Below are 21188 nucleotides of genomic sequence, written 5' to 3' on the forward strand. Positions count from 1 at the left end.
TCAATAACCATCTGATGATGTAGACATTATCATGTAGATACTGATATCTTTATGTTGTGAGGCCCAGCTATTTCCTCTCTGCCATTTGGTCCATACATCAAAATAAATGCCCTTCCCACCCATCCCTCAATTGACCAACCCATCTCCCAACTAACAGCTTTTCCAAATGTTACTGTGTCCAGCTGTGATGGAGTTGAGCTCATCTCATTCCTGCCTGGGGCCTTCACTCTTCCCTCCACCTATATAATACCTTTTACAGCCATAACTGCCCCCTCCATCTTTGCCCACTTTCTCATACTCTTTCTTTGATGATGGAAACTGAAGTATTACCTCTTCAAGGACTTGGAATGGGTCAGACTCAGAGTCCCCATTAAAAATTTGCATAGAAACTTCCACTTTTTCTCTCAAAGCATTAATCGTATTTTGGAATTATTTAATTATTTGTGTGATTATTTAATTAATATATTTTCCCCCTGTCGGATTTTATAAGCTCTATGTCTATTGTGTTTACCCTTCTATGGCCAGTACCTAGCTTGGTGCTTAGTGCATAACTGGCACTCAATAAATATTCTAAGAATTAATTTGGGGCAAGAACAAAGATTCAACCTTTTTAAGATTTTATTTATTTGTCAGAGAGAGAGAGCATAGGCAGGCAGAGGCAGAGGGAGAAACAGGCTCCCCGCTGAGCAAGGAGCCCGATGTGGAACTCAATCCAAGGACACTGGGATCATGACCCGAGCTGAAGGGAGCCACTTAACTGACTGAGCCACCCAGGCATCCCTCAACCTTTTTTTTTTTTTTCTTAAGATTTTATTTATTTATTTGACAGAGAGATAGAGAGCACAAGTAGGCAGAGCGGCAGGCAGAGGGAGAGGGAGAAGCAGGCTCTCTGTGGAGCGGGGAGCCTAATGCGGGGCTCAACCCGAGGACCCTGGGATCATGACCTGAGCTGAAGGTGGTTGGTTAACCGACTGAGCCACCCAGGCCCAAGATTCAAACTTTTAACTGCAAGCTGGGGATGACTGCCCCTCCACTCTCTTCCCTTTTTTCCCCTTTTCCCAGGCCCAAAGATCTAAGATGCCTCAGGAAGATACCACAGGGTAGACAGTGATATCAAATAAAGGTAGAAGGGAAAGTTGTTCCCAACATTCTTCATAAATAAGATCTGTTCTAAAGATTCTTCATAAATAAGACCCCTCACCCTCTCAAGTGTCTTATGATACTAGCATGCAGGAATTTCTGCCGGCTCACACTGACTAAATGAATGTGTGCCAGGGGCCAAAGTGTGGCCCAGCTGCCAGAACAGGCAGGTGTCACCTTAGACATTCCATCTTTACATCAGTATGCAAAGTTACACAGCTGAGCACTCCCACAATCCTCTTCACTATTTGTCCTGCTATGCAAACTGTTTATGCAGTTTTGGGCACCTCAAAAAAGATACAGAAAGGCAAGAGAGTTCCCTCCAAGGGCTGAGTGGAATGCTAAGTAGCCTTGGGTAGAGGAACTCAGAGAACTGAGGATGTTTAGATTAGAATCGAGAAACCCAATGAAGATCTGCTATCCAGAAATGGCAGCAGCCTCATTCCTCAAAAACCCAGAGGGCACAGCAACAGATGGGGGGAAAACACTGCATCTCACATTCTAATAATCAGCTGGGATCAACAGTGGGCCACTGTGCCATCCATGTCGTGAATGGCAAACAGGTAGAACTGAAGATTTCTAAGATCCCTCTCCATTCCCAGAGTCCAGGATTTCAAATTTTTCTGCTATTTCAAGCCTATCTTTCATTACGACTATCCTCTCAAATATTTTTTGAAAAGTCAGAGATAGGTAGGGACGAAGGAACAGAATCTCCCAAAGCATGTTTCTTAAACCCTTGCCCAACCCCTGCTGACAACAACAGGCTCTCAGATCCAGGAAGTTCTTACCTAAAAGAAACCTCTAGTTTTCTGGCTTCCCTGGCACCCTAGAGAGGAAGGCAATCCCAAAGTTGCTGGTCCATTTCTAGGAACTGGTCCAATTTCCACCAGAGAGAAAGGAGGAGGTTTACAGCCTTAGCTTGCACTGCTACGACAAAATACCATAGACTGGATGGCTTAACCAACAGACTTATTTTTCACAGTTCTGGAGGCTGGGAAGTCTAAGAATCAGTGTCTGGTGAGAGTGCTCTCCCTGGCTTGCATTTTTGCTCTACTCTCACAGGACCAAGAGAGAAAGCTCTAGTCTCTTTCTCTTCTTAGAAGGACATTAATCCCATCAAGGGGAGGCGTACTTTATCTAAACATAATTACCTCTTAAAGGCCCCACCTCCTAATATCATCACTTTGTGATGATATAAAAATATGAATTTTGGGGGGCGTCTGGGTGGCTCAGTTGGTTGAGCAGCTGCCTTCAGCTCGGGTCCTGGTCCTGAAGTCCAGGGACTGAGTCCTGCATCGGACTCCTGGCTCAGCGGGGAGTCTGCTTCTCCCTCTGACCGTCTCCCCTCTCACGCTCTCTCTCTCTCTCTCAAGTAAATAAATAAAATCTTTTAAAAAATATGAATTTTTTTTGCGGTATAATTTGACTACCATTAATTTGGGACACCTGGAAACAAAATTCACACAAAATAGCACAGCCTATAGCATTTTCACCCCAGAGGAACTCTTCCCGAGGACCCAGGAAGTTATGGGGAAAAATTAGGAAATGTAGGTAAGCAAAGAGCAAATGAAGATAATCCATAATCTGGAAAGTTTCTGAAATCTCTGTTTAAAGAAAAGGGCAACTTTCCTAATCCTCCTCTCTGTCCCTCTCCTGCCCCAGCCACCTTGGGGAGTGGATGCCTCTGGCCTTCTATCTGCTCCTCTCACGCTGCTGTTTAGCAGTAAATCTTTGGAAGCTCAAAAGTGGTCTCGAAGATACAGATGGAAGGGTTCCAGGCCTCTTGAAGGTATTGAAATTCAAGTTTTAGCTTTCTACTACACTGAATATCTAAGCAATATAGTAATGAGGAGAATACAGAAGTGGGGGATATATCCACTAAGAGGCAACAGCAAAATACCAGGAAAAAGGAAGGCTTTAGAATCAGACAGGCCAAGTTCAAACCCTAGCTCCACCACCTGGTGTTGTTGGCCCTGTACACCTTACTTAATCTCTTTGAACTGACTCCTCATCTCTAAAAACAATAAAGTCTATTTTCTAGGGTCCTTTTGACACTGAACAAAATAATCTATGTAAATTATCTATTAATAACTAGCACTTGGGGGGCGCCTGGGTGGCTCAGTGGGTTAAGCCTCTGCCTTCGGTTTGGGTCATGATCTCAGGGTCATTTTGAGTCCTGCATCAGGCTCTCTGCTCAGCGGGGAGCCTGCTTCCTCCTCTCTCTCTCTGCCTGCCTCTCTGCCTACTTGTGATTTCTCTGTGTGTCAAATAAATAAAAATCTTTAAAAAAAAATAATTAGCACTTGGTGGAGGCTCAGTATGGATTAATTCCCTTCTTTGTGTTGCTTGAAGAAGTTGAAATTAACCCTCCATAATCAAGGTAACCTCTTCCTTATGAAGAATGGGTTACTGGGGCACCTGGGTGGCTCAGTGGGTTAAGCCGCTGCCTTCAGCTCAGGTCATGATCTCAGGGTCCTCGGATCGAGTCCCGCATCAGGCTCTCTGCTCAGCAGGGAGCCTGCTTCCCTCTCTCTCTGCCTGCCTCTCTGTCTACTTGTGATCTCTCTCTGTCAAATAAATAAATAAAATCTTTTAAAAAAAAAATAATGGGTTACTAATCTCATAAGCAGATTGAATCCACAAACATTGATTGTTTACTATGAGAACTGCACTGAGGTTGGCAGGAAAGGGATTAATTAATTAGAAGCCAAATACAGGTTTCCAATTCTTGAAGGAGAGGGGAAAGGAGAAAATATATAAATGGAGGAGGTAAATTTAAACAATACAAAAGATTTAAATAATAGCTCAAGATAATGTTATGAAACAGCGCATATATGCCTAATTGTTCACCGAACTAAGTAACTGAAACTAGACAGGCAGAAATCCCTTCAGGAAAGAATGGAAGAGAAGACATTATTGGTGTTGAGCCTTGCAAGTAGATAGGATTTGGATGAAGTGAGATGTGATAAGTTTAAAAATTTATTATGGAGTGTCTTTTTGCATAGTTTTTGAGTAGTAACACAGTAACCAGAAAATCTCTCACCCCTAAACATAGGCAATGAAAAGAAAGTTATCGGGCTTCCAATGGATTTGTAAACAAGGGCTCAAGGACTTGTGAGCAAATAAATCAGATTGTCACTGGGCTCAAAACTACTTTCTCTAGAAAGTATTCTAGATTCCTTCTCTCTGTTCTAACCTTGAGCTTGTCTTCTATTATGCAGTTCCAAGTTCATATGTTTATTGATATTTTGCCTTTTAAAGTTTACTTCAGTTGTACATCACTGTACATTCTGGATGATAAATCTCTAAGCAGAATCTATACTAACCAGTTGTTGTAAGAATCCAATTTAAGAGTCTGTGGCTTTGGTGATGTCACAGCACTTTGTAAACTGCAAAGGACTGTGAACATTTGATTTTTAGATTTAGAAGCAATCTGAAGGGTGTTCTAGCTTTGCAAATGGCATTAAGTGTAGTCCAGGAGGACAGTGCTAGAACCAGAACCCAGCTCTTCTGATTACCAGCAATGCCTGCTATTTTTTCTAATCACATCTGTAAATATTTGAGTGTCTACATGTATTGTGTATCAGGCTAAGGTCTAGGGAAATAACTACAACCAAGACATATATGGGGTGCCGATGTGGCTCAGTCTGTTAAGCATCTGACTCTTGATTTCAGCTCAGGCCTTGATCTCAAGGTCATGAGTTTAAGCCCTGTGTTGGATTCCATGCTGGGGCCTACTTTGAAAAAAAAAAAAAAGACAAATAAGATTGTTTCCCTTTACAAGCCTATATGGAGGAGGCAGACAAACAAATGCAAGCAAATTAAGTTATGGTAACTTGTTATAAATAATGTGACAAAATTAGGTTGCTTTAGATAATGTAGTGGGGGAAGACTGAACAGGTATCATTTAAGCTCAAACCTGAAAGCAACTGAAGTCAGCCAAAACAAACTGGGAAGGGAAAGAGGAAGAGGAAATACCAAGTACAGAACCTTAAGAAAGGAAAGAGCTTGGCAGGATCCACCGAGAAGTGACCAAAGGCCGGGGTGAAGATGGCAGCAAGTTGAAGCAGTAGAGAGGAGTTAGCATAGGTCACAACCTCCGATGCACACCTGGGCTGACAATATAAATGGAAAAACTGGGGAGGTTTTACCCAAGTGATAGGGACTGTGGAAGACCGGAGCACATCCTGCCCCATCTACTGGGCCATATGTCCTTGTTGCCCAGTTCTGCTGGATCTTCTAAGAGACAGAAATATGAATTTTTAAGGTATCCTGATTTTTTTTAAAGGATTTTATTTATTTATTTGACAGGCAGAGATTACAAGCAGGCAGAGAGGCAGGCAGAGAGAGAGGAAGAAGCAGGCTCCCCACTGAGCAGAGAGCCCGATGTGGGGCTTGACAGGACCCTGGGATCATGACCCAAGCCAAAGGCAGAGGCTTTAACCCACTGAGCCACCCAGGCACCCCTAAGGTATCCTGATTTTTAAATGTTTGTTCTGATATGTTAAAAACACCTTAAGCTTGGGTGGCTCAGTGGGTTAAAGCCTCTGCCTTCAGCTCGGGTCATGATCCCAGGGTCCTAGGATCTAGCCACATCAGGCTCTCTGCTCAGTGGGGAGCCTGCTTCCCTTCCTCTCTCTCTGCCTGCCTCTCTGCCTACCTGTGATCTCTGTCTGTCAAATAAATAAATAAAATCTTAAAAAAAAAAAAACCTTAAGCCAAATGAAACACAGTATGTTTATTCCTAAAACACACTTAATAGGCCCAAGCTGCCTCCCTGTGCTCTCCTTTTCTTCCTTGCAGCAGATCCCAGAACCCAGCCAGTTAGCTTCATCTCTTTGTAACTACCCACTCTTCCCACTGGAGTTCAGTTCACCCCAAGCTTGGTTGCTAAGAGGGAAATCAGCTCTTTACTTCCTCTCATTATCTTGCTATCACCAAAGACAAAGGTGTATACACACATATATATCTGTGTACATATACGTATATACACGTACATGCTTTTTATTTCCCATGGTTCAGCTGCAAATCAGTGGGGAAGCGAAAAAGGGACAAAAATAACTTGCTCTGGAAAAGTTACCAGGGTACAGAATTCAGCTGTTAATTCTGGCCTCAGACTCTTGTTCAGATATAACTGGATGCGCTCTACGCCTTTACAGTTGGGCTCTCACCCTTCACTGGGGCAGTTTGCAAAACTCTGTCCTTCTCTTGAGTTTCCCTTGCTTATCCAATTTAGAGGAAGGCGTTCAAGTCCGTAAAGGTGGAACCTCCCCAACGGTACATATTCCAAGGTCTCAGGAAGGTAACTGGCATTCCTTAATTGTGTGGCCTTGGCACGTGACAACGTCTCACCATTTTCTAATCTCTACAATTCTAATCATACCTTCCTCTGAAGGGCTGGTGATGTCCAAAGGAGATAAAAGTCTGTAAGGTGAGTGGCACAGAGTAGGAGGTCAGCTAACATTTGACTCAGCCCCATTAAGCAATAGTCCCCCAGGGGTATTTCCTCAAAGTTTCAGAAGGATATTCCTGTGGTTCTCTACCCACTTTTCTTAAGTATTTGCTCCAGCAAGCACTAGGCTTCCCACAAAAGTGAATGCATGAAAACTCCCAGCAGTGGAGGGGAGGGGTCCCACCCCAACAGAAACTCGGTTTCAGAAAATGCTGCTATAGGCCTTGGGTTACTGAGCAGCAGTACCTTTCGGAAGCCCCCTGGTGCCCTCACATCCTGCCTGGCTGGCCGGCTCCAAATGGTTCATTTAACCACAGTCAAATTAAAATCTTGCTTGCTCCGAAAATGCAGGAACCGTCCTCTCCCAACCGTAGGAGTTGAAGGAGACGGCTGCTTAGTTTTAGAGCTAGCGCTCAAAGGCCCCAAGGATCCCGCCTCCCTCCTCGAGGCAAGCCAATCAACGTTCCTCTAGCGATGAGCGGCAGCGCTTAGGAGCGAATGAACCCCGCTCGCTGGAAGAAACCCGCCCATCCCTTGTGGCGTCAGGGGCTCTCGGGGAGATAGAACCAGCACTTGCGCTTCCTCGTTGAGAGCCTGTTGGAGGGTGTTTGCGTTAAAGTTGTAGGAGTCCGGACCTTAAAGGGGAGGGAGCGGAGGGGGCCGGGGCCCTTTAAAACGAGGCGCGTGGTACCTGCCCCTTTAAGGCGTCCAGACGACTGAATCTGAGCTGCGGATTACCCTGAGTTTCCGTCGCAGGCTGCGAGGAAAGGCTCCTTGGTTGGGTCCGGGTGCTTGGCGGCGGCGGCTTCATCCCCGCTCGTCCTCCCCGGGCCCGGAGACACCCCCGCCCCAGTCATGCTGAACGGAGTATGGAAGCAGCTGACTACGAAGTGCTATCTGTGCGAGAGCAGCTCTTCCACGAGAGGGTTCGCGAGTGCATTGTGAGTAGGGGACTTGGGCAGGAACGGTACCTGGGACCGAGCGGGGGAGAAGAACGGGTGCGGGTGTCGCGGGAGAGGGAGAAGTTCGGGTCGGAGTGCGACCACCCGGGCTCAGAGCGCCGTCAGGTCCTGCGTGGTCCAGGGGCGAGCGACGGATGGCCCCGGCGTGTCAGAAGGAGCCGTGCGGGGGCTGGTGAACCTCTAGATCGGATCAGTTGGGGAGCTGCGCGATAAACAAAGCCTCGGGTCGGTTTCCGTTGCTCCCGTCTGCACGCCCCTCCCCCCGCCCTCCCTCCAGTCTCCCACCCCTGCGGGGCCTGCGGGGCCTGCGGGGCCTCCGGGCGTGGGTCTTCGAGTCGAGTGATTTCGACCGTAATCGGATAGTCTGAGAGGGATGGGCTTAATTGGGAGAGACCCCGCAAATTCCGCTGATGTTTGACGAAGCGGAGACGTCCAAACGCTGAACTACGTTCCAGAAAAGACTTGGGAGTTTTAGGGGTGGCATGCTAGAGGAACGGGGCAATTTGGTGGGTCTCCCACTTCGGAAGGAAGGCCTCTTGTGGGGTGGATTTTACTGTGTAGAGATGGAGAACAACTAAGTTATCTCCTTCTTTCCCTCCTCATTGATGCTTGTTGGAAACTCCATAAGCCAAGGTTTCTAGCTCCCCAGCCACTCAGGGATTTCCCCTCTGAGTGGTCCCCTCCTTCCCAGAGCTCCAGAGGCAGCAGGCTGCGTTTCCCACTCCCCAACTGCCACCTTGTGCAACAGCTGAACCTGCCACACAACGATGGACTCCTTGTTTCTGGGGCCCAGGGGAACCCCCTGGGGCGGGGTACTTAGGGAGCTGCGGGTTTCTCAGGCCTGCTTTCAATTCTCGTCTCTCCCCTATGTCTTTCCTCAGAGTTCCCCAGAGTAGCCCTCACCCCCAAACACTAAATGGAAGGCAAAAATGAAAGGTTTGGAAGGACAGAAGTATTAATGAGTAGGGGGAACCCACTGATAGGATCATCCTTTATTTTTCCTCAGTCTGCCCTGCAGCCTCAGACTGGAGGAGGGGCAAAGTGAGCCACCACCTAACTAGGTCTGTTCTTATCTGAGAGGACCTAAAAGTAGGGAATGTATCCGTCCATGTGTGGAACTCCAGATCAACTTTCCTTGTGTGATCTTTAATGCGTAGTCCCACATGATAAGGTTGGGCATGTTGTGGAGACACGCCCAGGCCTTGAAACATTGTAGGGACAGAGGCCCACATTCCTAGAGAACAGGGAGGGATGAGACCTTGGACAGAGAAGCAGCCTCCTAAATATCTCCCCCATTCTTTAGTCCTATTAGCTGAGGACATCAGTGCTGGCCAAGGGCAGCCTGTAGACTTCTGGTGCCTCCCCCACCTGGCTCCCATCCCCTGCTCTAGAGAATGACCTAGCCTCTGCTGGAACTGCGTGGAGCTCCAGCCTGACCTTTTGAGCCCTCCCACCTTCCTGGCTATTACGCAAGCCCAAGGGCAGAGGGAGCACTAGGCAGTAGAAAATCTTCAGTACAATCTGAGTAACTGATTCTACTCCACTTCCCTAATGCTAAAAGCTAAAATTTTGTTCTAGACCTGTCACTCTCCTTGGGTCTCTTTGACTTCTTCCTTCCATGTGTAGATGTGTGTGCAAATCCCTTGTAGGGTCAGCTCCTCTTGGAGACTGTAGGACCCAGGAGACTGATCCTGCTTTCTTAGCTTACTTTATTCCTTTTTTTAAAAAGGTTTTATGTATTTATTTGAATGAGAGAGAGTGGGAGACAGAAAGGAGGAGCAGGGGTGGGGAGGGGCAGAGGAGAGGCAGAAGCAGGCTCCCTGCTGAGCAGGGAGCCCCAGGAACCTGGGATCATCACCTGAGCCAAAGGCAGACACTTTACCAGTTGAGCCACTCAGCGCCCCTCTTGGCATACTTTATATGCAGTAACATAGCAGGGTGCCTGGCTGGCTCAGTTGGAAGAGTGTGCAACTCTTTTTCTTTTTTTTTTTTAAAGATTTGATTTATTTTTTTGACAGAGAGAGAGCACAAGTAGGCAGAGCATCAGGCAGAGGGAGAGGGAGAAGCGGTCTCTCTGCTGAGCAGGGAGCCCAATATGGGGCTCGATCCCAGGAACCTGGGATCATGACCTGAGCTGAAGGCAGACGCTGAACTGACTGAGCCACTCAGATGCCCTGAGTGTGCAACTCTTAATCTCAGAGTCGTGAGTTCAAGCCCCATGTCAACTGTAGAGACTATTTAAATAAACTAGTTAAAAAAATAAAAAATACATGCAATAATATCTCAAGGCTCTCTGGCACTGATTGTAGGGCCAGGCTGACCGGCAACTCCTCCCTTGGGCAACAGCAGCTTACCTGGGGCAGCGTAGGGATGCACGCATGTGCAGACTAACCTGGCCAAGTCCTGCCGGGACTGTGGATTGGAAGTCCAGTTGCCCAGGGGCATGGGACAGCCTGGCTCTAGAGCTGGAAGTCACTTAGTAAGGACCAGGAATTGACAGCCTTCAAAAGGTCTGATGTGGCTCTAGAAACATTGTAGATTTTAGATGTTGGGCCCCAACTAAGGTCTACTCTTAGGGGCGGGGGATTAAATGAGGCTCTGGGTTGGCCCAGAGCAGACCTGATCTTTCAGGGCCCTTGAATAAACACAGAGTAGAAATTCTTTTTTTTTTTTTTTTTAAGATTTTATTTATTTATTTGAAAGAGAGAGATTGAGAGCATAGGCTGGCGAGAGAGGCAGTGGGAGAGGGAAAAGCAGACTACCCGTGGAGCGGGGAGCCCGACACGGGACTTGATCCCAGGACCCCAGGATCATGACTTGAGCCAAAGGCAGACGATGCCCAACCGATTGAGCCACCCAGGCACCCCTAGAAATTCTGACTTAGTCTAGGAACATGATTCCTACTTATTCTTCCCTGGAGCTTGGGTCAAAGTGGCAGCAGGGGCAAGGGGGGAATGGGAGGAGGAGCAGAGTGTCAGGACAGTGCACACATCCCCTTCTTCCCTGAAACCTGCTTCCTTTTTCAATAATGTGCCAGGAGTAAATTCCCTCTGATTCTGTGGCCCGTTTCAGGTATGTGTGTGTGTGCATCTCTAAGAGTTTTCTCTGCCTATTTACCAACCAGGCTTCAGCTGAAGCTGTTTTCTCCAGGGCAAAGCTTCATAGGGCAGGACATAGTACTGTCTCCCTATCCTCTGTCTGCTGCTTCTTAGAGGTCCCTGAGGACCCTGACTAGAAGGAAATGCTGGGGAGAAAGATGGAACCCCTAGAAGTATAGAGCTTTGTTTTGGGAAAGTGACTCCATAGAATTAACAGAGAGGCCAGTGGGGCTCTGGAATATGCTGGAGATAAGAGCTTCTCATCCCAGCTCACACTCTGCTGCAGATCTCAACACTTCTGTTTGCGACACTCTACATCCTCTGCCACATCGCCCTGACCCACTTCAAGAAGCCTGCTGAGTTCACCACAGGTACCTGTGCCTGCCCTCCCTTTTCCCTGCTCGTTGCCAGTGTTCCTGTTGCCATGGGGCCAGCCTCAGGGGAGTGGGCCCATGGTGCCTGCTGGGAAAGGAAGGATGGCTGTTCTGGAAACTTTGCCCCTTCTGCTTCACTTCTTCCACAGTCTGGGGCAAGATGGTATTCTAGACAGAAGGGTCTGCAACGAATAAAGCCCCTGGGAAAGTCCTGTAACTTTCCTGACCCTCAGTTCCATCCTCTACAAAATGGGCCTAACAGTCTCTAAACAGTTGACTGACCTCGTGTGAGATAGTTAATGTGAAAACCCTCTGGGAACCTAAAATGGACAGTGTAATCATGGGCACAAACTCTGTCCTCAACTAGAGCACTTACACCCAGGAACAGAGACCTACCTGACCACTGGGGACCGTAGTACCTGGTGATGGTGGCCTTTCTCTTTATAGAGGGCATAAATGTGCTCAGATTGGAACTTTCCTTCTGTAGGCATTGTGCGATTTGGGGGGACACGTTGGCCCCAGTTCCTAGCCCCAGCCTGTCCAGATCATTCTGTCCTGGCCTTCCTCCCCTCCAGAAGGCTTCATGAACCCCCACCCAAGAAGGCAGCTACTCCTCAGTATAATTCTCCTGAGGACTTTCCCTGTGAATCCCGCCCCCGCCACCTGCCTCATTTCCCTTTGCTGCCCCCAGCCACTGATGTCATCAGCTGCCCAGACTGGTTGTTTCTGATATTTCCAGCTTACAAAGAGGAACCTACAAAGAGAGAGATCATGGGGAGGGACGGAAGTAAGAGAATTTCTGGCCTGTACTCTTTCCACCTGGGACACAGATCTTTAACATGCCACCTTGGCCAGAGAATATGTTGTGGGGTTCATAGTGTGAACTCTCCCAGAGCCTCAGGCCAACTCTGCCTGTGTGGCCCAGGCTCTTCTTCTGGGGCAGGGAGGGGACAGGAGGGCACACGGCAGCACAGATGGTCCCCAGAGCTGCCCACTGATGTCTTGCCTTTTCCCCATGCCTCTCTCTCTCTTTCTCTCTCTCTCTCTCTCTCTCTCTCTCTCTCTCTCGTAGTAGACGATGAAGATGCCACAGTCAACAAGATTGCGTAAGTGTTGCTGCCCCAGCTTCTGGCACTAGGAGGCTTTAGAAGCTGGGATCTAGTGTGACTCCTAGAGCTAGGGGGAGAGTGGGGTGTCACACAGTGAAGAGAGGGTTCCTGCTTCCACCCCATTTCTGGCTTCTTCCGGCTTTACCTCACCCTGGGGACGCTTGGAAAAGTTGTTGTTCCTGTCTCCCCAGTTAGGCCAGGAGTTTCTGGGAGCCTCTTGGCCAGGAACTGTGAGCTGGGGCCTGAGTCACCGGAAATGGTTCCAGCTTGGCTTCGCTTCCCAGTGGTCATCAGGGAAGGAGTGGGGCAGGGACGTAGACAAATGGACTAGAGCAGGGGATGTGGAAGGTGGAACCCTCAGGGGCAGGGGGGCTTGGTTCTGACAGGATGGCCCTTGCTGCAGGCTGTTATTCTTTAGCACATACAGGTAAAATACAGAGACTACCCCTCCAGTCAGCAGATTAAAAGAAGGCAACCTTCCCGCCTTGGTGGGCCAACTAAGTAAAAGTGTCTCTTCTTTTCACCTGAGGCAGCCATGGACACAGGCCTTGGCTATGAAGCTGGGTTTCAGGTTCTTTTCCCCCTTTGCCTGGTGCCTTCGTGCAAGGCCTAGCCATATGGGGTGACCCTGCTCTTATTTAGGCTAGAGAAAGCAAACTCAGAAACCCGTATCTTTGAGCAGAGAATAGAAGACAAGCCCCTTAGCCTGGCATGCCTACTGCACCAGGCAGGTGTGTGTAGGAGGACCACATTCTTGGGGATAGTCTGGGCAAGTGTCATGACCCATGACATGAATGCCTAAGGTGTGCCCATCCCTGTGGCAAGACTTTGCTGGAGGGGGAGTTTAAGGGGCAGTCGGTAGAGCCTCAGCTGCATGGCTCCTTCCCTCAGTCTGTCGCTGCTACAGGTAGTTCCCAGGGGAAACCATAGGTGCCAAGGGGGATGAGCAGGGCCTCTTGGGCCCAGGGGAAGTGAGTGTCTGAACTAAGCAAGGGCACTACCCATTCTCTGCCCAGGCTCGAGCTCTGCACCTTTACCCTGGCAGTCGCCCTGGGTGCTGTCCTGCTCCTGCCCTTCTCCATTATCAGCAACGAGGTGCTCCTCTCACTGCCTCGGAACTACTATATCCAGTGGCTTAATGGCTCCCTCATCCATGGTACGTGGCTCAGATTGCAGCTTGGGGTGGTGATAGGGAACAGCCTAGGTTTATCCAGACATGGGCAGCCTCGGCTAATGAGTCCTATATCACCCTCTCCTTGCCCCCTCCTCCACCACATGGTCAGTCCCCCATAAGTCGGTTGCCCCATCTCCCCCCCCCCCCCCCCCGCCCCCTCTGCTTTTCCTTTTTTGCTCTAGGCCTCTGGAACCTCGTTTTTCTCTTCTCCAACCTGTCCCTCATCTTCCTCATGCCCTTTGCATACTTCTTCACTGAGTCTGAGGGCTTCGCTGGCTCCAGAAAGGTGAGTGGGGGAATATATCAATCAATTTAGGCAGGAGACAGAATTCTACTCAGATGGGTCAACTGAAGAGATTTACTTTATTTTATTTTATCTTATTTATTTATTTATTTATTTATTTTAGAGAGGGAGGGGGAGGGGCAGAGGGAGAGAGACAGTCTTAAGCAGGCTCCACACCCAGTGCAGAGCCTGACATGGGGCTTAGTCTCACAACCCTGAGGTCATGACCTGAGCCAAAAGGAGAGTCGGCCACTTAACTGACTGAGCCACCCAGGTGCCCCAATGAAGAGATTTTAACAAAGACTTTGCAGAGGTTCAGTCAGAGTTAAGGGGATCAACAAGGAATTTGAGGTGCTACTGTTAGCTGGAAGTCATTACCACCCCTAGGCCTGTGGGAGCAAAAGGAGGACATAGTTTCTGGAACCCGCTGATAGTTGAAGCTGGGAGGCGCTTCACAGCTACTGCCAAAACCATAGTGACAGAGATTGAAGGAAACTGAAGCACTACCCCAATCCCTTTCTCTCTCTACATTCCATTGCCCTGCCTGTCCTTCTCGTTGGGCAGGCTGAACCAGAGGGCAAAGAGCTTGTGTGATGCAGCCCTCTGGGGTCAGCCTTCCACGGCAAGGCAGGATGCAGGATGCAGAAGGGATCTGGGGAGTGGGGGTTGCCCATGAGGACTGTCCGGTATGAGGATTGGCCCTAGATGTAGGGTCGGAGGACGGAGCAATTTGGCACAATAAGAGGGAGATGCCCTTCCCTATCTCCTGAATCCAGCCGTCTCTGGTTTCCTCAGCCCATGCCAGCCCATGTCTCCTTCCTTCCCCTGGTGTTGATCCTGCCCCTCACGTGTTGCCTCCTCCTATAGGGTGTCCTGGGCCGGGTCTACGAGACGGTGGTGATGTTGATGCTCCTCACCCTACTGGTGCTGGGCATGGTATGGGTGGCATCGGCCATTGTGGACAACAACAAGGCCAGCAGGGAGTCACTCTATGGTGAGAGGGCCGGCTTCCTCCCTTCCCTCCAGGCTGAGTGGCTCTGCACTTGGCTGATGCGCTCCCCTGCCTGGAACAACTGTATCCCTCTCAGGTGGGGAAGGTTGGGACCGTGTTCCTTCGACTGAAGTTTCAAACTGATGGACATCAGGACAAGTCCAACTTGCAGAAATGATCCCTCAGGCCCACGCAATGATTAAAAATATAAATGAGTCAGTTGCTGACATGTAAAAGTTGAGAGATTTCACATTAATATCCAGATTTGTGGCTTTGCCTGACAAGGTTGAGGATCCAGCCTCACTCGACCCTAGGGACTGGGCCTAATAGCAGTTATGTTCCCCGCCCCCGCCATCTTTTTTTTTTTTTTTTTTTTTTAATTTATTTGACAGAGATAACAATAGTCAGAGAGGCAGGCAGAGAGAGAAGAAGGGAAGCAGGCTGCCTGTTGAGCAGAGAGCCTGATGTGGGGCTCTATCCCAGGACCCTGAGATCATGACCTGAGCCGAAGGCAGAGGCTTTAACCCCCTGAGCCACCCAGGCACCCCTCCCATCTTATTTTTTAAAGATTTTATTTATTTATGTGTGAGAGAGAGCATGAATGGAAGGGGAAGGGCCCGAGAGAGAGGGAGAAGTAGTTTCCCCACTGAGCAGGGAGGCCGATACAGTCTTTGATCTCAGGACCCTGGGATCATGACCTGAGTCAAAGGCAAACACTTAACCGGCTGAGCCACCTGGTGCCCCTGTAGCTGTGTTCTTTAGATACAACTTAGGGCCTCCAGTTTGCTGTAGCCCCACTGCTCCCTCTTCTGCTGACACTAGGCCAGCTTTCCTCATTCACCATTACTTGCCTAACCCTTGTAGGCTTATGTGTGGTATCCTTGCTAGTCGCTGAGGCCCAGCAGCCCCCAGGAAGAAAAACTGACATACTTCTTTTTTACCCTTAGACTTCTGGGAGTACTACCTCCCCTACCTCTACTCCTGTATCTCCTTTCTTGGGGTCCTGCTGCTCCTGGGTGAGTGTTGAGGGTCTTGGAGGGAATGGGCAAGGTCCGTGGATCAAAGTAACCAGGGTGGAAGGAGAGGGAATGGAAGGGTGGGTAGGGGAAGTGGTAGCGAGAAGGGTCTGGGAGGTAACTGGCTTCTGTCCCCACAGTGTGTACTCCACTAGGTCTCGCCCGCATGTTCTCGGTCACTGGGAAGCTACTGGTCAAGCCTCGGGTATGTAGTGCTCTTTGCCCTTTGATTCCTGCAAAGCTGGAGCCAGACAGTGAAGCTACCCTACAGTTGTGTAGTACACACCTTGTGGAAGGCCACAGCCTTTGCTGGCTCCCTGTATCCTTCACCCCTTCCCGCCATCTGGGGCTGGTCACCAGACATGCAAGGCAGAGCAAAAGGCAGTTGGGAGGGCCTGGATCAAGCTTCTGGCCACAGGGTGGTGAATGAGACTGTGGAGCCTGGGATGAGCAGGGGTCTCCTTGGTGCCCTCAGGATCGGGGAGCCTCTGACAGTTAGTCCCTCCCTTTCCCCTGTCCCCAGCTGCTAGAAGACCTAGAGGAGCAGCTGTACTGCTCAGCCTTTGAGGAGGCAGCTTTAACCCGCAGGATTTGCAGTGAGTCATGGTTCCCCCTGGCTGGGATAGGGGCTGTGGCTTGGGTTGGGGCTACAGGACTGGGAGGCCACCCCATCTTCTCTGTCCTCAGATCCCACCTCTTGCTGGCTGCATTTGGATATGGAACTGCTGCACAGACAGGTCCTGGCTCTGCAGACACAGAGGGTCCTGCTGGGTATGTAGGTTGGTAGGGATGAGGATACCTGTGTTTCCCCAGGGAGAGTAGCCCGTCAGTCTAGGCCCTCGCTAACAGCTTTCCATCCCCGTGCAGAGAAGCGGCGGAAGGCCTCAGCCTGGCAGCGGAATCTGGGCTACCCTCTGGCCATGCTGTGCTTGCTGGTGCTGACGGTAGGTATTCCATTCCTGGTGGCGGTGAGGAATGGCAGGCTCTTGACTACTGTAGGTCTTCTCAGGGAGGAGGGAGGAGATGCAGGGACCCAGTTATCATCAGTAATAGTAGTTGCCTCTCCCTTATTGCCTCCTTTGTGTTCTGCCCTGTACTGAGCCCACTGATACCCATTTTGTAGATGAAGAAACAGGACTGAAGGAGTTTGCCTAAGGTCATAGATGGCCACTGAGTAGTTACACAGGTTTTCTATGGGGTGAAAATAAGGGTTGAAATCAGTCCATCCCTCCACTTGCCATGTTCTGGACTTGGAAATAAGTTTCATCGATCTGGGGGAGGAGGTACGTTTTTCTAGTCAAACTTCTTGCCATCCTCCCACCCGGAAAGGGTGTGTCTTACACTACCCTCCAAGGTGCTCTGCTGCTAACAATAACCTTGAAGAGGTCCCACACAGCTAGTGGGAAAGACAACGTTGGACTAGAGTCTGTTCTTATTTATTTATTTATTTATTTAATTCGTTAGTTAGTTAGTTATTTGACAGAGATCACAAGTAGGCAGAGAGGCAGGCAGGGAGAGAGGAAGAGAGGCAGGCTCCCCTCTGAACAGAGAGCCCAATGCGGGGCTCAGTCCCCGGGTCCTGGGATCATGACCTGAGCCGAAGGCAGAGGCTTTAACTCACTGAGCCACCCAAGTGCCCCTAGAGTGTCTGTTCTTAACATTCAGCTCTCAGTATAGCTGTGGGCTGGGGCAGGAATGAGAGTCCGTGACCTTGCTTCCCACAGGGCCTCTCTGTGCTCATTGTGGCCATCCACATCCTGGAGCTGCTCATTGATGAGGCTGCCATGCCCCGGGGCATGCAGGTACTGGACTGTGTATCTTTTGGGGAGTGCTTAAGAAAGGCTGGGGTGGGAGACAGAAGCTGAGATCGGAGGGAAGGCTGGGTGCTGGGTGCTGGGTGGTGGGTGGTACTCCTGGCAGGGAGTACTCCATAGTGGTGCCACTCTCTCTCAGGATGCCTCCCTGGGCCAGGTCTCCTTCTCCAAGCTGGGCTCCTTTGGTGCCGTCATTCAGGTTATACTCATCTTGTATCCTTCTGGAAACCCACCATTGCCTCTGTTCACTGAACCTGTCTCCTGGGATTGTGGTGGGGAGGTGTGGTGGGAATGATGGGGAAGGGGGCAAGTCTTTACCCACCTTACAGTTCAGGAAGAAGGAAAAAAAGACTTTATTTGAAAGGAAGGTTAGGGGAGAGGTCCATTCCCTTTGAGATGAGGCATTCATCCTTAGGGCCTGGTCAGTTCTTCCTTAACCTCGTGGCAGTTACCTGATGGTATCCTCAGTTGTGGGATTCTACAGCTCTCCATTCTTCCGGAGCCTGCGGCCCAGATGGCACGACACAGCCATGACACAGGTAGCTAGGCGGGAATAAAGGAAGCCTCTTGAGGGTGTGCATGGGTGCGAGTTACTGACAGCTCTGCTACCCTCACCTCCCCTTTCCTTACTCCCACCTAGATAATTGGGAACTGTGTCTGTCTCCTGGTCCTAAGCTCAGCGCTTCCTGTCTTTTCTCGAACCCTGGGTAAGTAGCAAGAGGAGGTAAGGGAATTGGCTTTTCTTGAGTACCTACTGGTGCTAAGCATACATTTTATATATATGCTCTCTCTAATTCCCACAACAACCTATGAGGAGATATTACCCCCATTATAGAGATGGAGAAATTGAGGCTCCGTAAAATGCCTGTGTTAAGCTTCAGAATAGTGTTGCTATAAAGCTCATATCTTCCCATTAGCTATATCCCACAGCCTCCCCTGTTTATTTCCAATTTTTTGGTGGAGAAGCACCATTTTCCCCCAAATCTTCCTGTGAGCTGGATCCTTGATAAACATTCTCATCTTCTAGAGACAAAAAACAGGGAAGCTGATCAATTTACCTAGCTATACAGCTCAAGTCAGGCTAGAACCCTTGTCTCTTAAACACCAGTCCAGTGCTTTTTCTGCACACTGGGACATGAACAACACACTCAGTCCTTCTCCCACATTCAGAGCTATCATCTAGAATTTCCTGGTAAAAATGTTCAAAAGTTCAAAAGTAACAGTTCCCCCTGGGGTAGTATGGGAGTTCTCCCTTCACCACATCATGAACCACATTTCCTAAATGATTTAGTATTTAATCAGTTTTGTTTGGTTCTTTTCTGTTCATACTGTCTCCACTGTACCATTGTATTTATGCCATGGGTTTTCAGTAGGAAACTAGGCTTATGGGTCCACTCTAGATTGGATGCAGGTAAGAATATTTTTTAAGTGGGGGATGGCCCCAAAATTTGGACTTGTGATAACATTATTATGATGATTAAGGACTCAAGTGTTAGAATAGTGCCTGGCACATACTGTGCTTTGTATGTGTGTTTCATTTAATTCTCACAGTTCCATTATTTTCCCTACTTTATAGTCAAAGAAACTGAGGCACAGAAATTTATGGAATCTGCTGCAGATCACACAATCAGTTAGGGGTGGAGTTTTATCTGAACCAGACCAGCCTGATCTGAGTCAAAGCTCTTTAGCCTCTACACAGGGTGACCAGCTTTTAGGTTTCTGGCCCAGGAACAAGTGGAGGGCCCTGGTTGCTCTTCGGGACACATGGTGCCAGAGAGGGTCCCACTGGAGAAGATGACAAACTCTGGAAGGGAAGTTGGAGCAAGCCTAGCTGCTGACACTTTTTCTTCAACAGCCATAACTCCCTCAGAACAAGTTGGGAAGGAGGAATGAATTAATATATAGGAGAGGCCAGCCTGTCAGTTGCAGTGTTGAGATGTGGCCACTAGGAGGCAGCAGAAAACGGGGCTCTGAGCCAAGTTGGAGCTGGGGAGCCCATTCCCATACCGGCCTTTGTACTTCAGGGCTCACTCGCTTTGACCTGCTGGGTGACTTTGGACGCTTCAACTGGCTGGGCAATTTCTACATCGTGTTCCTCTACAACGCAGCCTTCGCAGGCCTCACCACTCTCTGTCTGGTGAAGACCTTTACCGCAGCTGTGCGGGCAGAGCTGATCCGGGCCTTTGGTGAGAGAGAGTGGGTGCGCAGGCTAATGGGGTGGTTGTGAGGTGGGGCCCTCTGGAACTGGGGTCATCCAAGCAGGAGAGGTGGCATGCTGTCTGCTTTGTTTGTTACATACCTCATATACCCCTTCTGTGGCTTGGTTGTCTTATTCCCTGAGACTGGGCCTATGCCCTGCTTTTGACTGCCCACCCTCCCTCCTCTCCAGGGCTGGACAGATTGCCGTTGCCTGTCTCCGGTTTTCCCCGGGCATCTCAGAAGAGCCAGCACCAATGACTTCCAGCTGGGGGGTGGGAGGGAGAAAACTGGACACTGCCATCTGCTGCCCAGGCCTGGAGGGGTGCCCAAGGGTGGGTGGACCTCAGAACCTGGAATCTGAGAGGGTGGTAGAGGGGAGCTGAGCTGTCTGCACTGTTGCATAATCTGAGCCAGAGTTTGGGACCAGGCCCCCCTGCTTTTCCAAATGTAACTGAGGGCCTCAGCATGGGGTGGGGCTGGGTGACTGGGTCTGGCTCCTGGTCCCAAATCTGTTTACACATCAATCTGCCTCACTGCTGTTCAGGGCCATGCCCGTAGCCATGTTTACATTATTTGATGTGCAATAGGGTGGGGTGGGGACAGGGGAGAAACTGAGCTGGGGGCAGACTTGGGAGGCAGCTTGTCTCCCTTGCCTCTGGCCCAGCAGAGCCTAAGCACTGTGCTATCCTTTAGGGGCTTTGGACCATCAGAGAGACAAGGGTGTAGGGAAGAAGAGACCACAACCATCAGCAATAAAGTTGATCCCAGGGTTTGCTTTGGTTTTTTAAAGGGCCTGTCTCTGTGTCTGTTGAACAGCCTTATTCCCACCAATTCTGAGTCTACCAGCTGAGAAGAACAGAGAGATCCTGCCTACCATCCTTTCCCCTTTCCTCCATCTACATTCTTAGTACCTTTTAGGAACTTGGGTCTAGTATTAGGTCATACAATTAGGCAGTGAGAACCTCCTCCTCCTTTAGCCTTGCTTAAAGCTGGCTGGTCCCCTGACTCTTGTACTCACAGCTTGTTTCTGTGCTTTGGTTATTGGCGGTAAGTGGGCATGGCTGTAGGAATGGGATAACTTCTCCCTCTATGCACACAGCATCCTCAGCCCTTTCCTCCCTGACTTGGGTTGGACACAAAGTAAAAGAAGGCTGGCTGACATGGGTTTGTAGTTCCCAGAAAATAACATAACTCCGTCTTTCCAGAGGCTGTCAGTGCCTAGAAGATTGTGTGAGCTGTGCTGGGGGGGCAAGGACAAAGTTTCTGCTCAAGAGGATACAGATTTGTGTATTGTGCAACTTCTGGAGGGGTATCGTTCACCTTGTAGTCTTATATACAGTTGCTATGACTCTTTTCTTGGAGATGGCAGTTAGGTGTCTTGAGGAAGGATCACTTTTTTCTAATGTACACAAAGTTGCTCTAAGTGCTAGCCATGGAGCTGGGGGGTGGGTATTAAACAGCATAAAAGTGTGGATGCTACAAATACTTAGCTGAGCACCTACTATAGGCCAGGCACTTAGCCGTGGGGATTCATGATAAACAGTTTCGTATTTAAGAATTGCTTTGTATAGTAAGG

The 21188-nt window shown here is 49.3% G+C and overlaps 1 protein-coding gene across 8 annotated transcripts; it reads left to right on the plus strand.

The window, feature by feature from the left end:
• Positions 1-7155: 7155 nt before the first annotated feature.
• Positions 7156-20459, plus strand: LMBR1L (limb development membrane protein 1 like). Of its 8 annotated transcripts, none has more exons than XM_032876877.1 (17): positions 7158-7533; positions 10939-11023; positions 12102-12132; positions 13152-13291; positions 13492-13595; positions 14460-14586; positions 15531-15599; positions 15740-15804; positions 16123-16195; positions 16287-16370; positions 16467-16543; positions 17324-17401; positions 17553-17626; positions 17862-17952; positions 18054-18120; positions 19438-19599; positions 19803-20459. In XM_032876877.1, exons 1-17 carry the CDS (start codon positions 7462-7464, stop codon positions 19868-19870), a joined length of 1467 nt encoding a protein of 488 aa, XP_032732768.1. In that variant the 5' UTR covers positions 7158-7461; the 3' UTR covers positions 19871-20459. The 8 variants fall into 8 exon arrangements, with proteins under 8 accessions (XP_032732773.1, XP_032732771.1, XP_032732774.1 ...); XM_032876876.1 differs by having other exon boundaries at positions 7159-7533; positions 12099-12132; XM_032876878.1 differs by lacking the exon at positions 7158-7533 and adding an exon at positions 8042-8060 and having other exon boundaries at positions 12099-12132.
• Positions 20460-21188: the final 729 nt, after the last annotated feature.

This window comes from Lontra canadensis, unplaced genomic scaffold (assembly GCF_010015895.1).
Source record: "Lontra canadensis isolate GAN:19392208 unplaced genomic scaffold, GSC_riverotter_1.0 scaffold59, whole genome shotgun sequence".
In the NCBI taxonomy this organism is placed as follows: domain Eukaryota; kingdom Metazoa; phylum Chordata; class Mammalia; order Carnivora; family Mustelidae; genus Lontra; species Lontra canadensis.

Excerpts from the sequence above, each read along its gene's own strand:
- LMBR1L (XM_032876876.1), top strand. The coding sequence starts at position 7,462 with ATGGAAGCAGCTGACTACGAAGTGCTATCTGTGCGAGAGCAGCTCTTC. Across the intron at positions 16,371-16,466 it reads GACACAGAGGGTCCTGCTGG|AGAAGCGGCGGAAGGCCTCA; the intron begins GTATGTAGGTTG and ends ATCCCCGTGCAG. Across the intron at positions 16,544-17,323 it reads TGTGCTTGCTGGTGCTGACG|GGCCTCTCTGTGCTCATTGT; the intron begins GTAGGTATTCCA and ends TGCTTCCCACAG.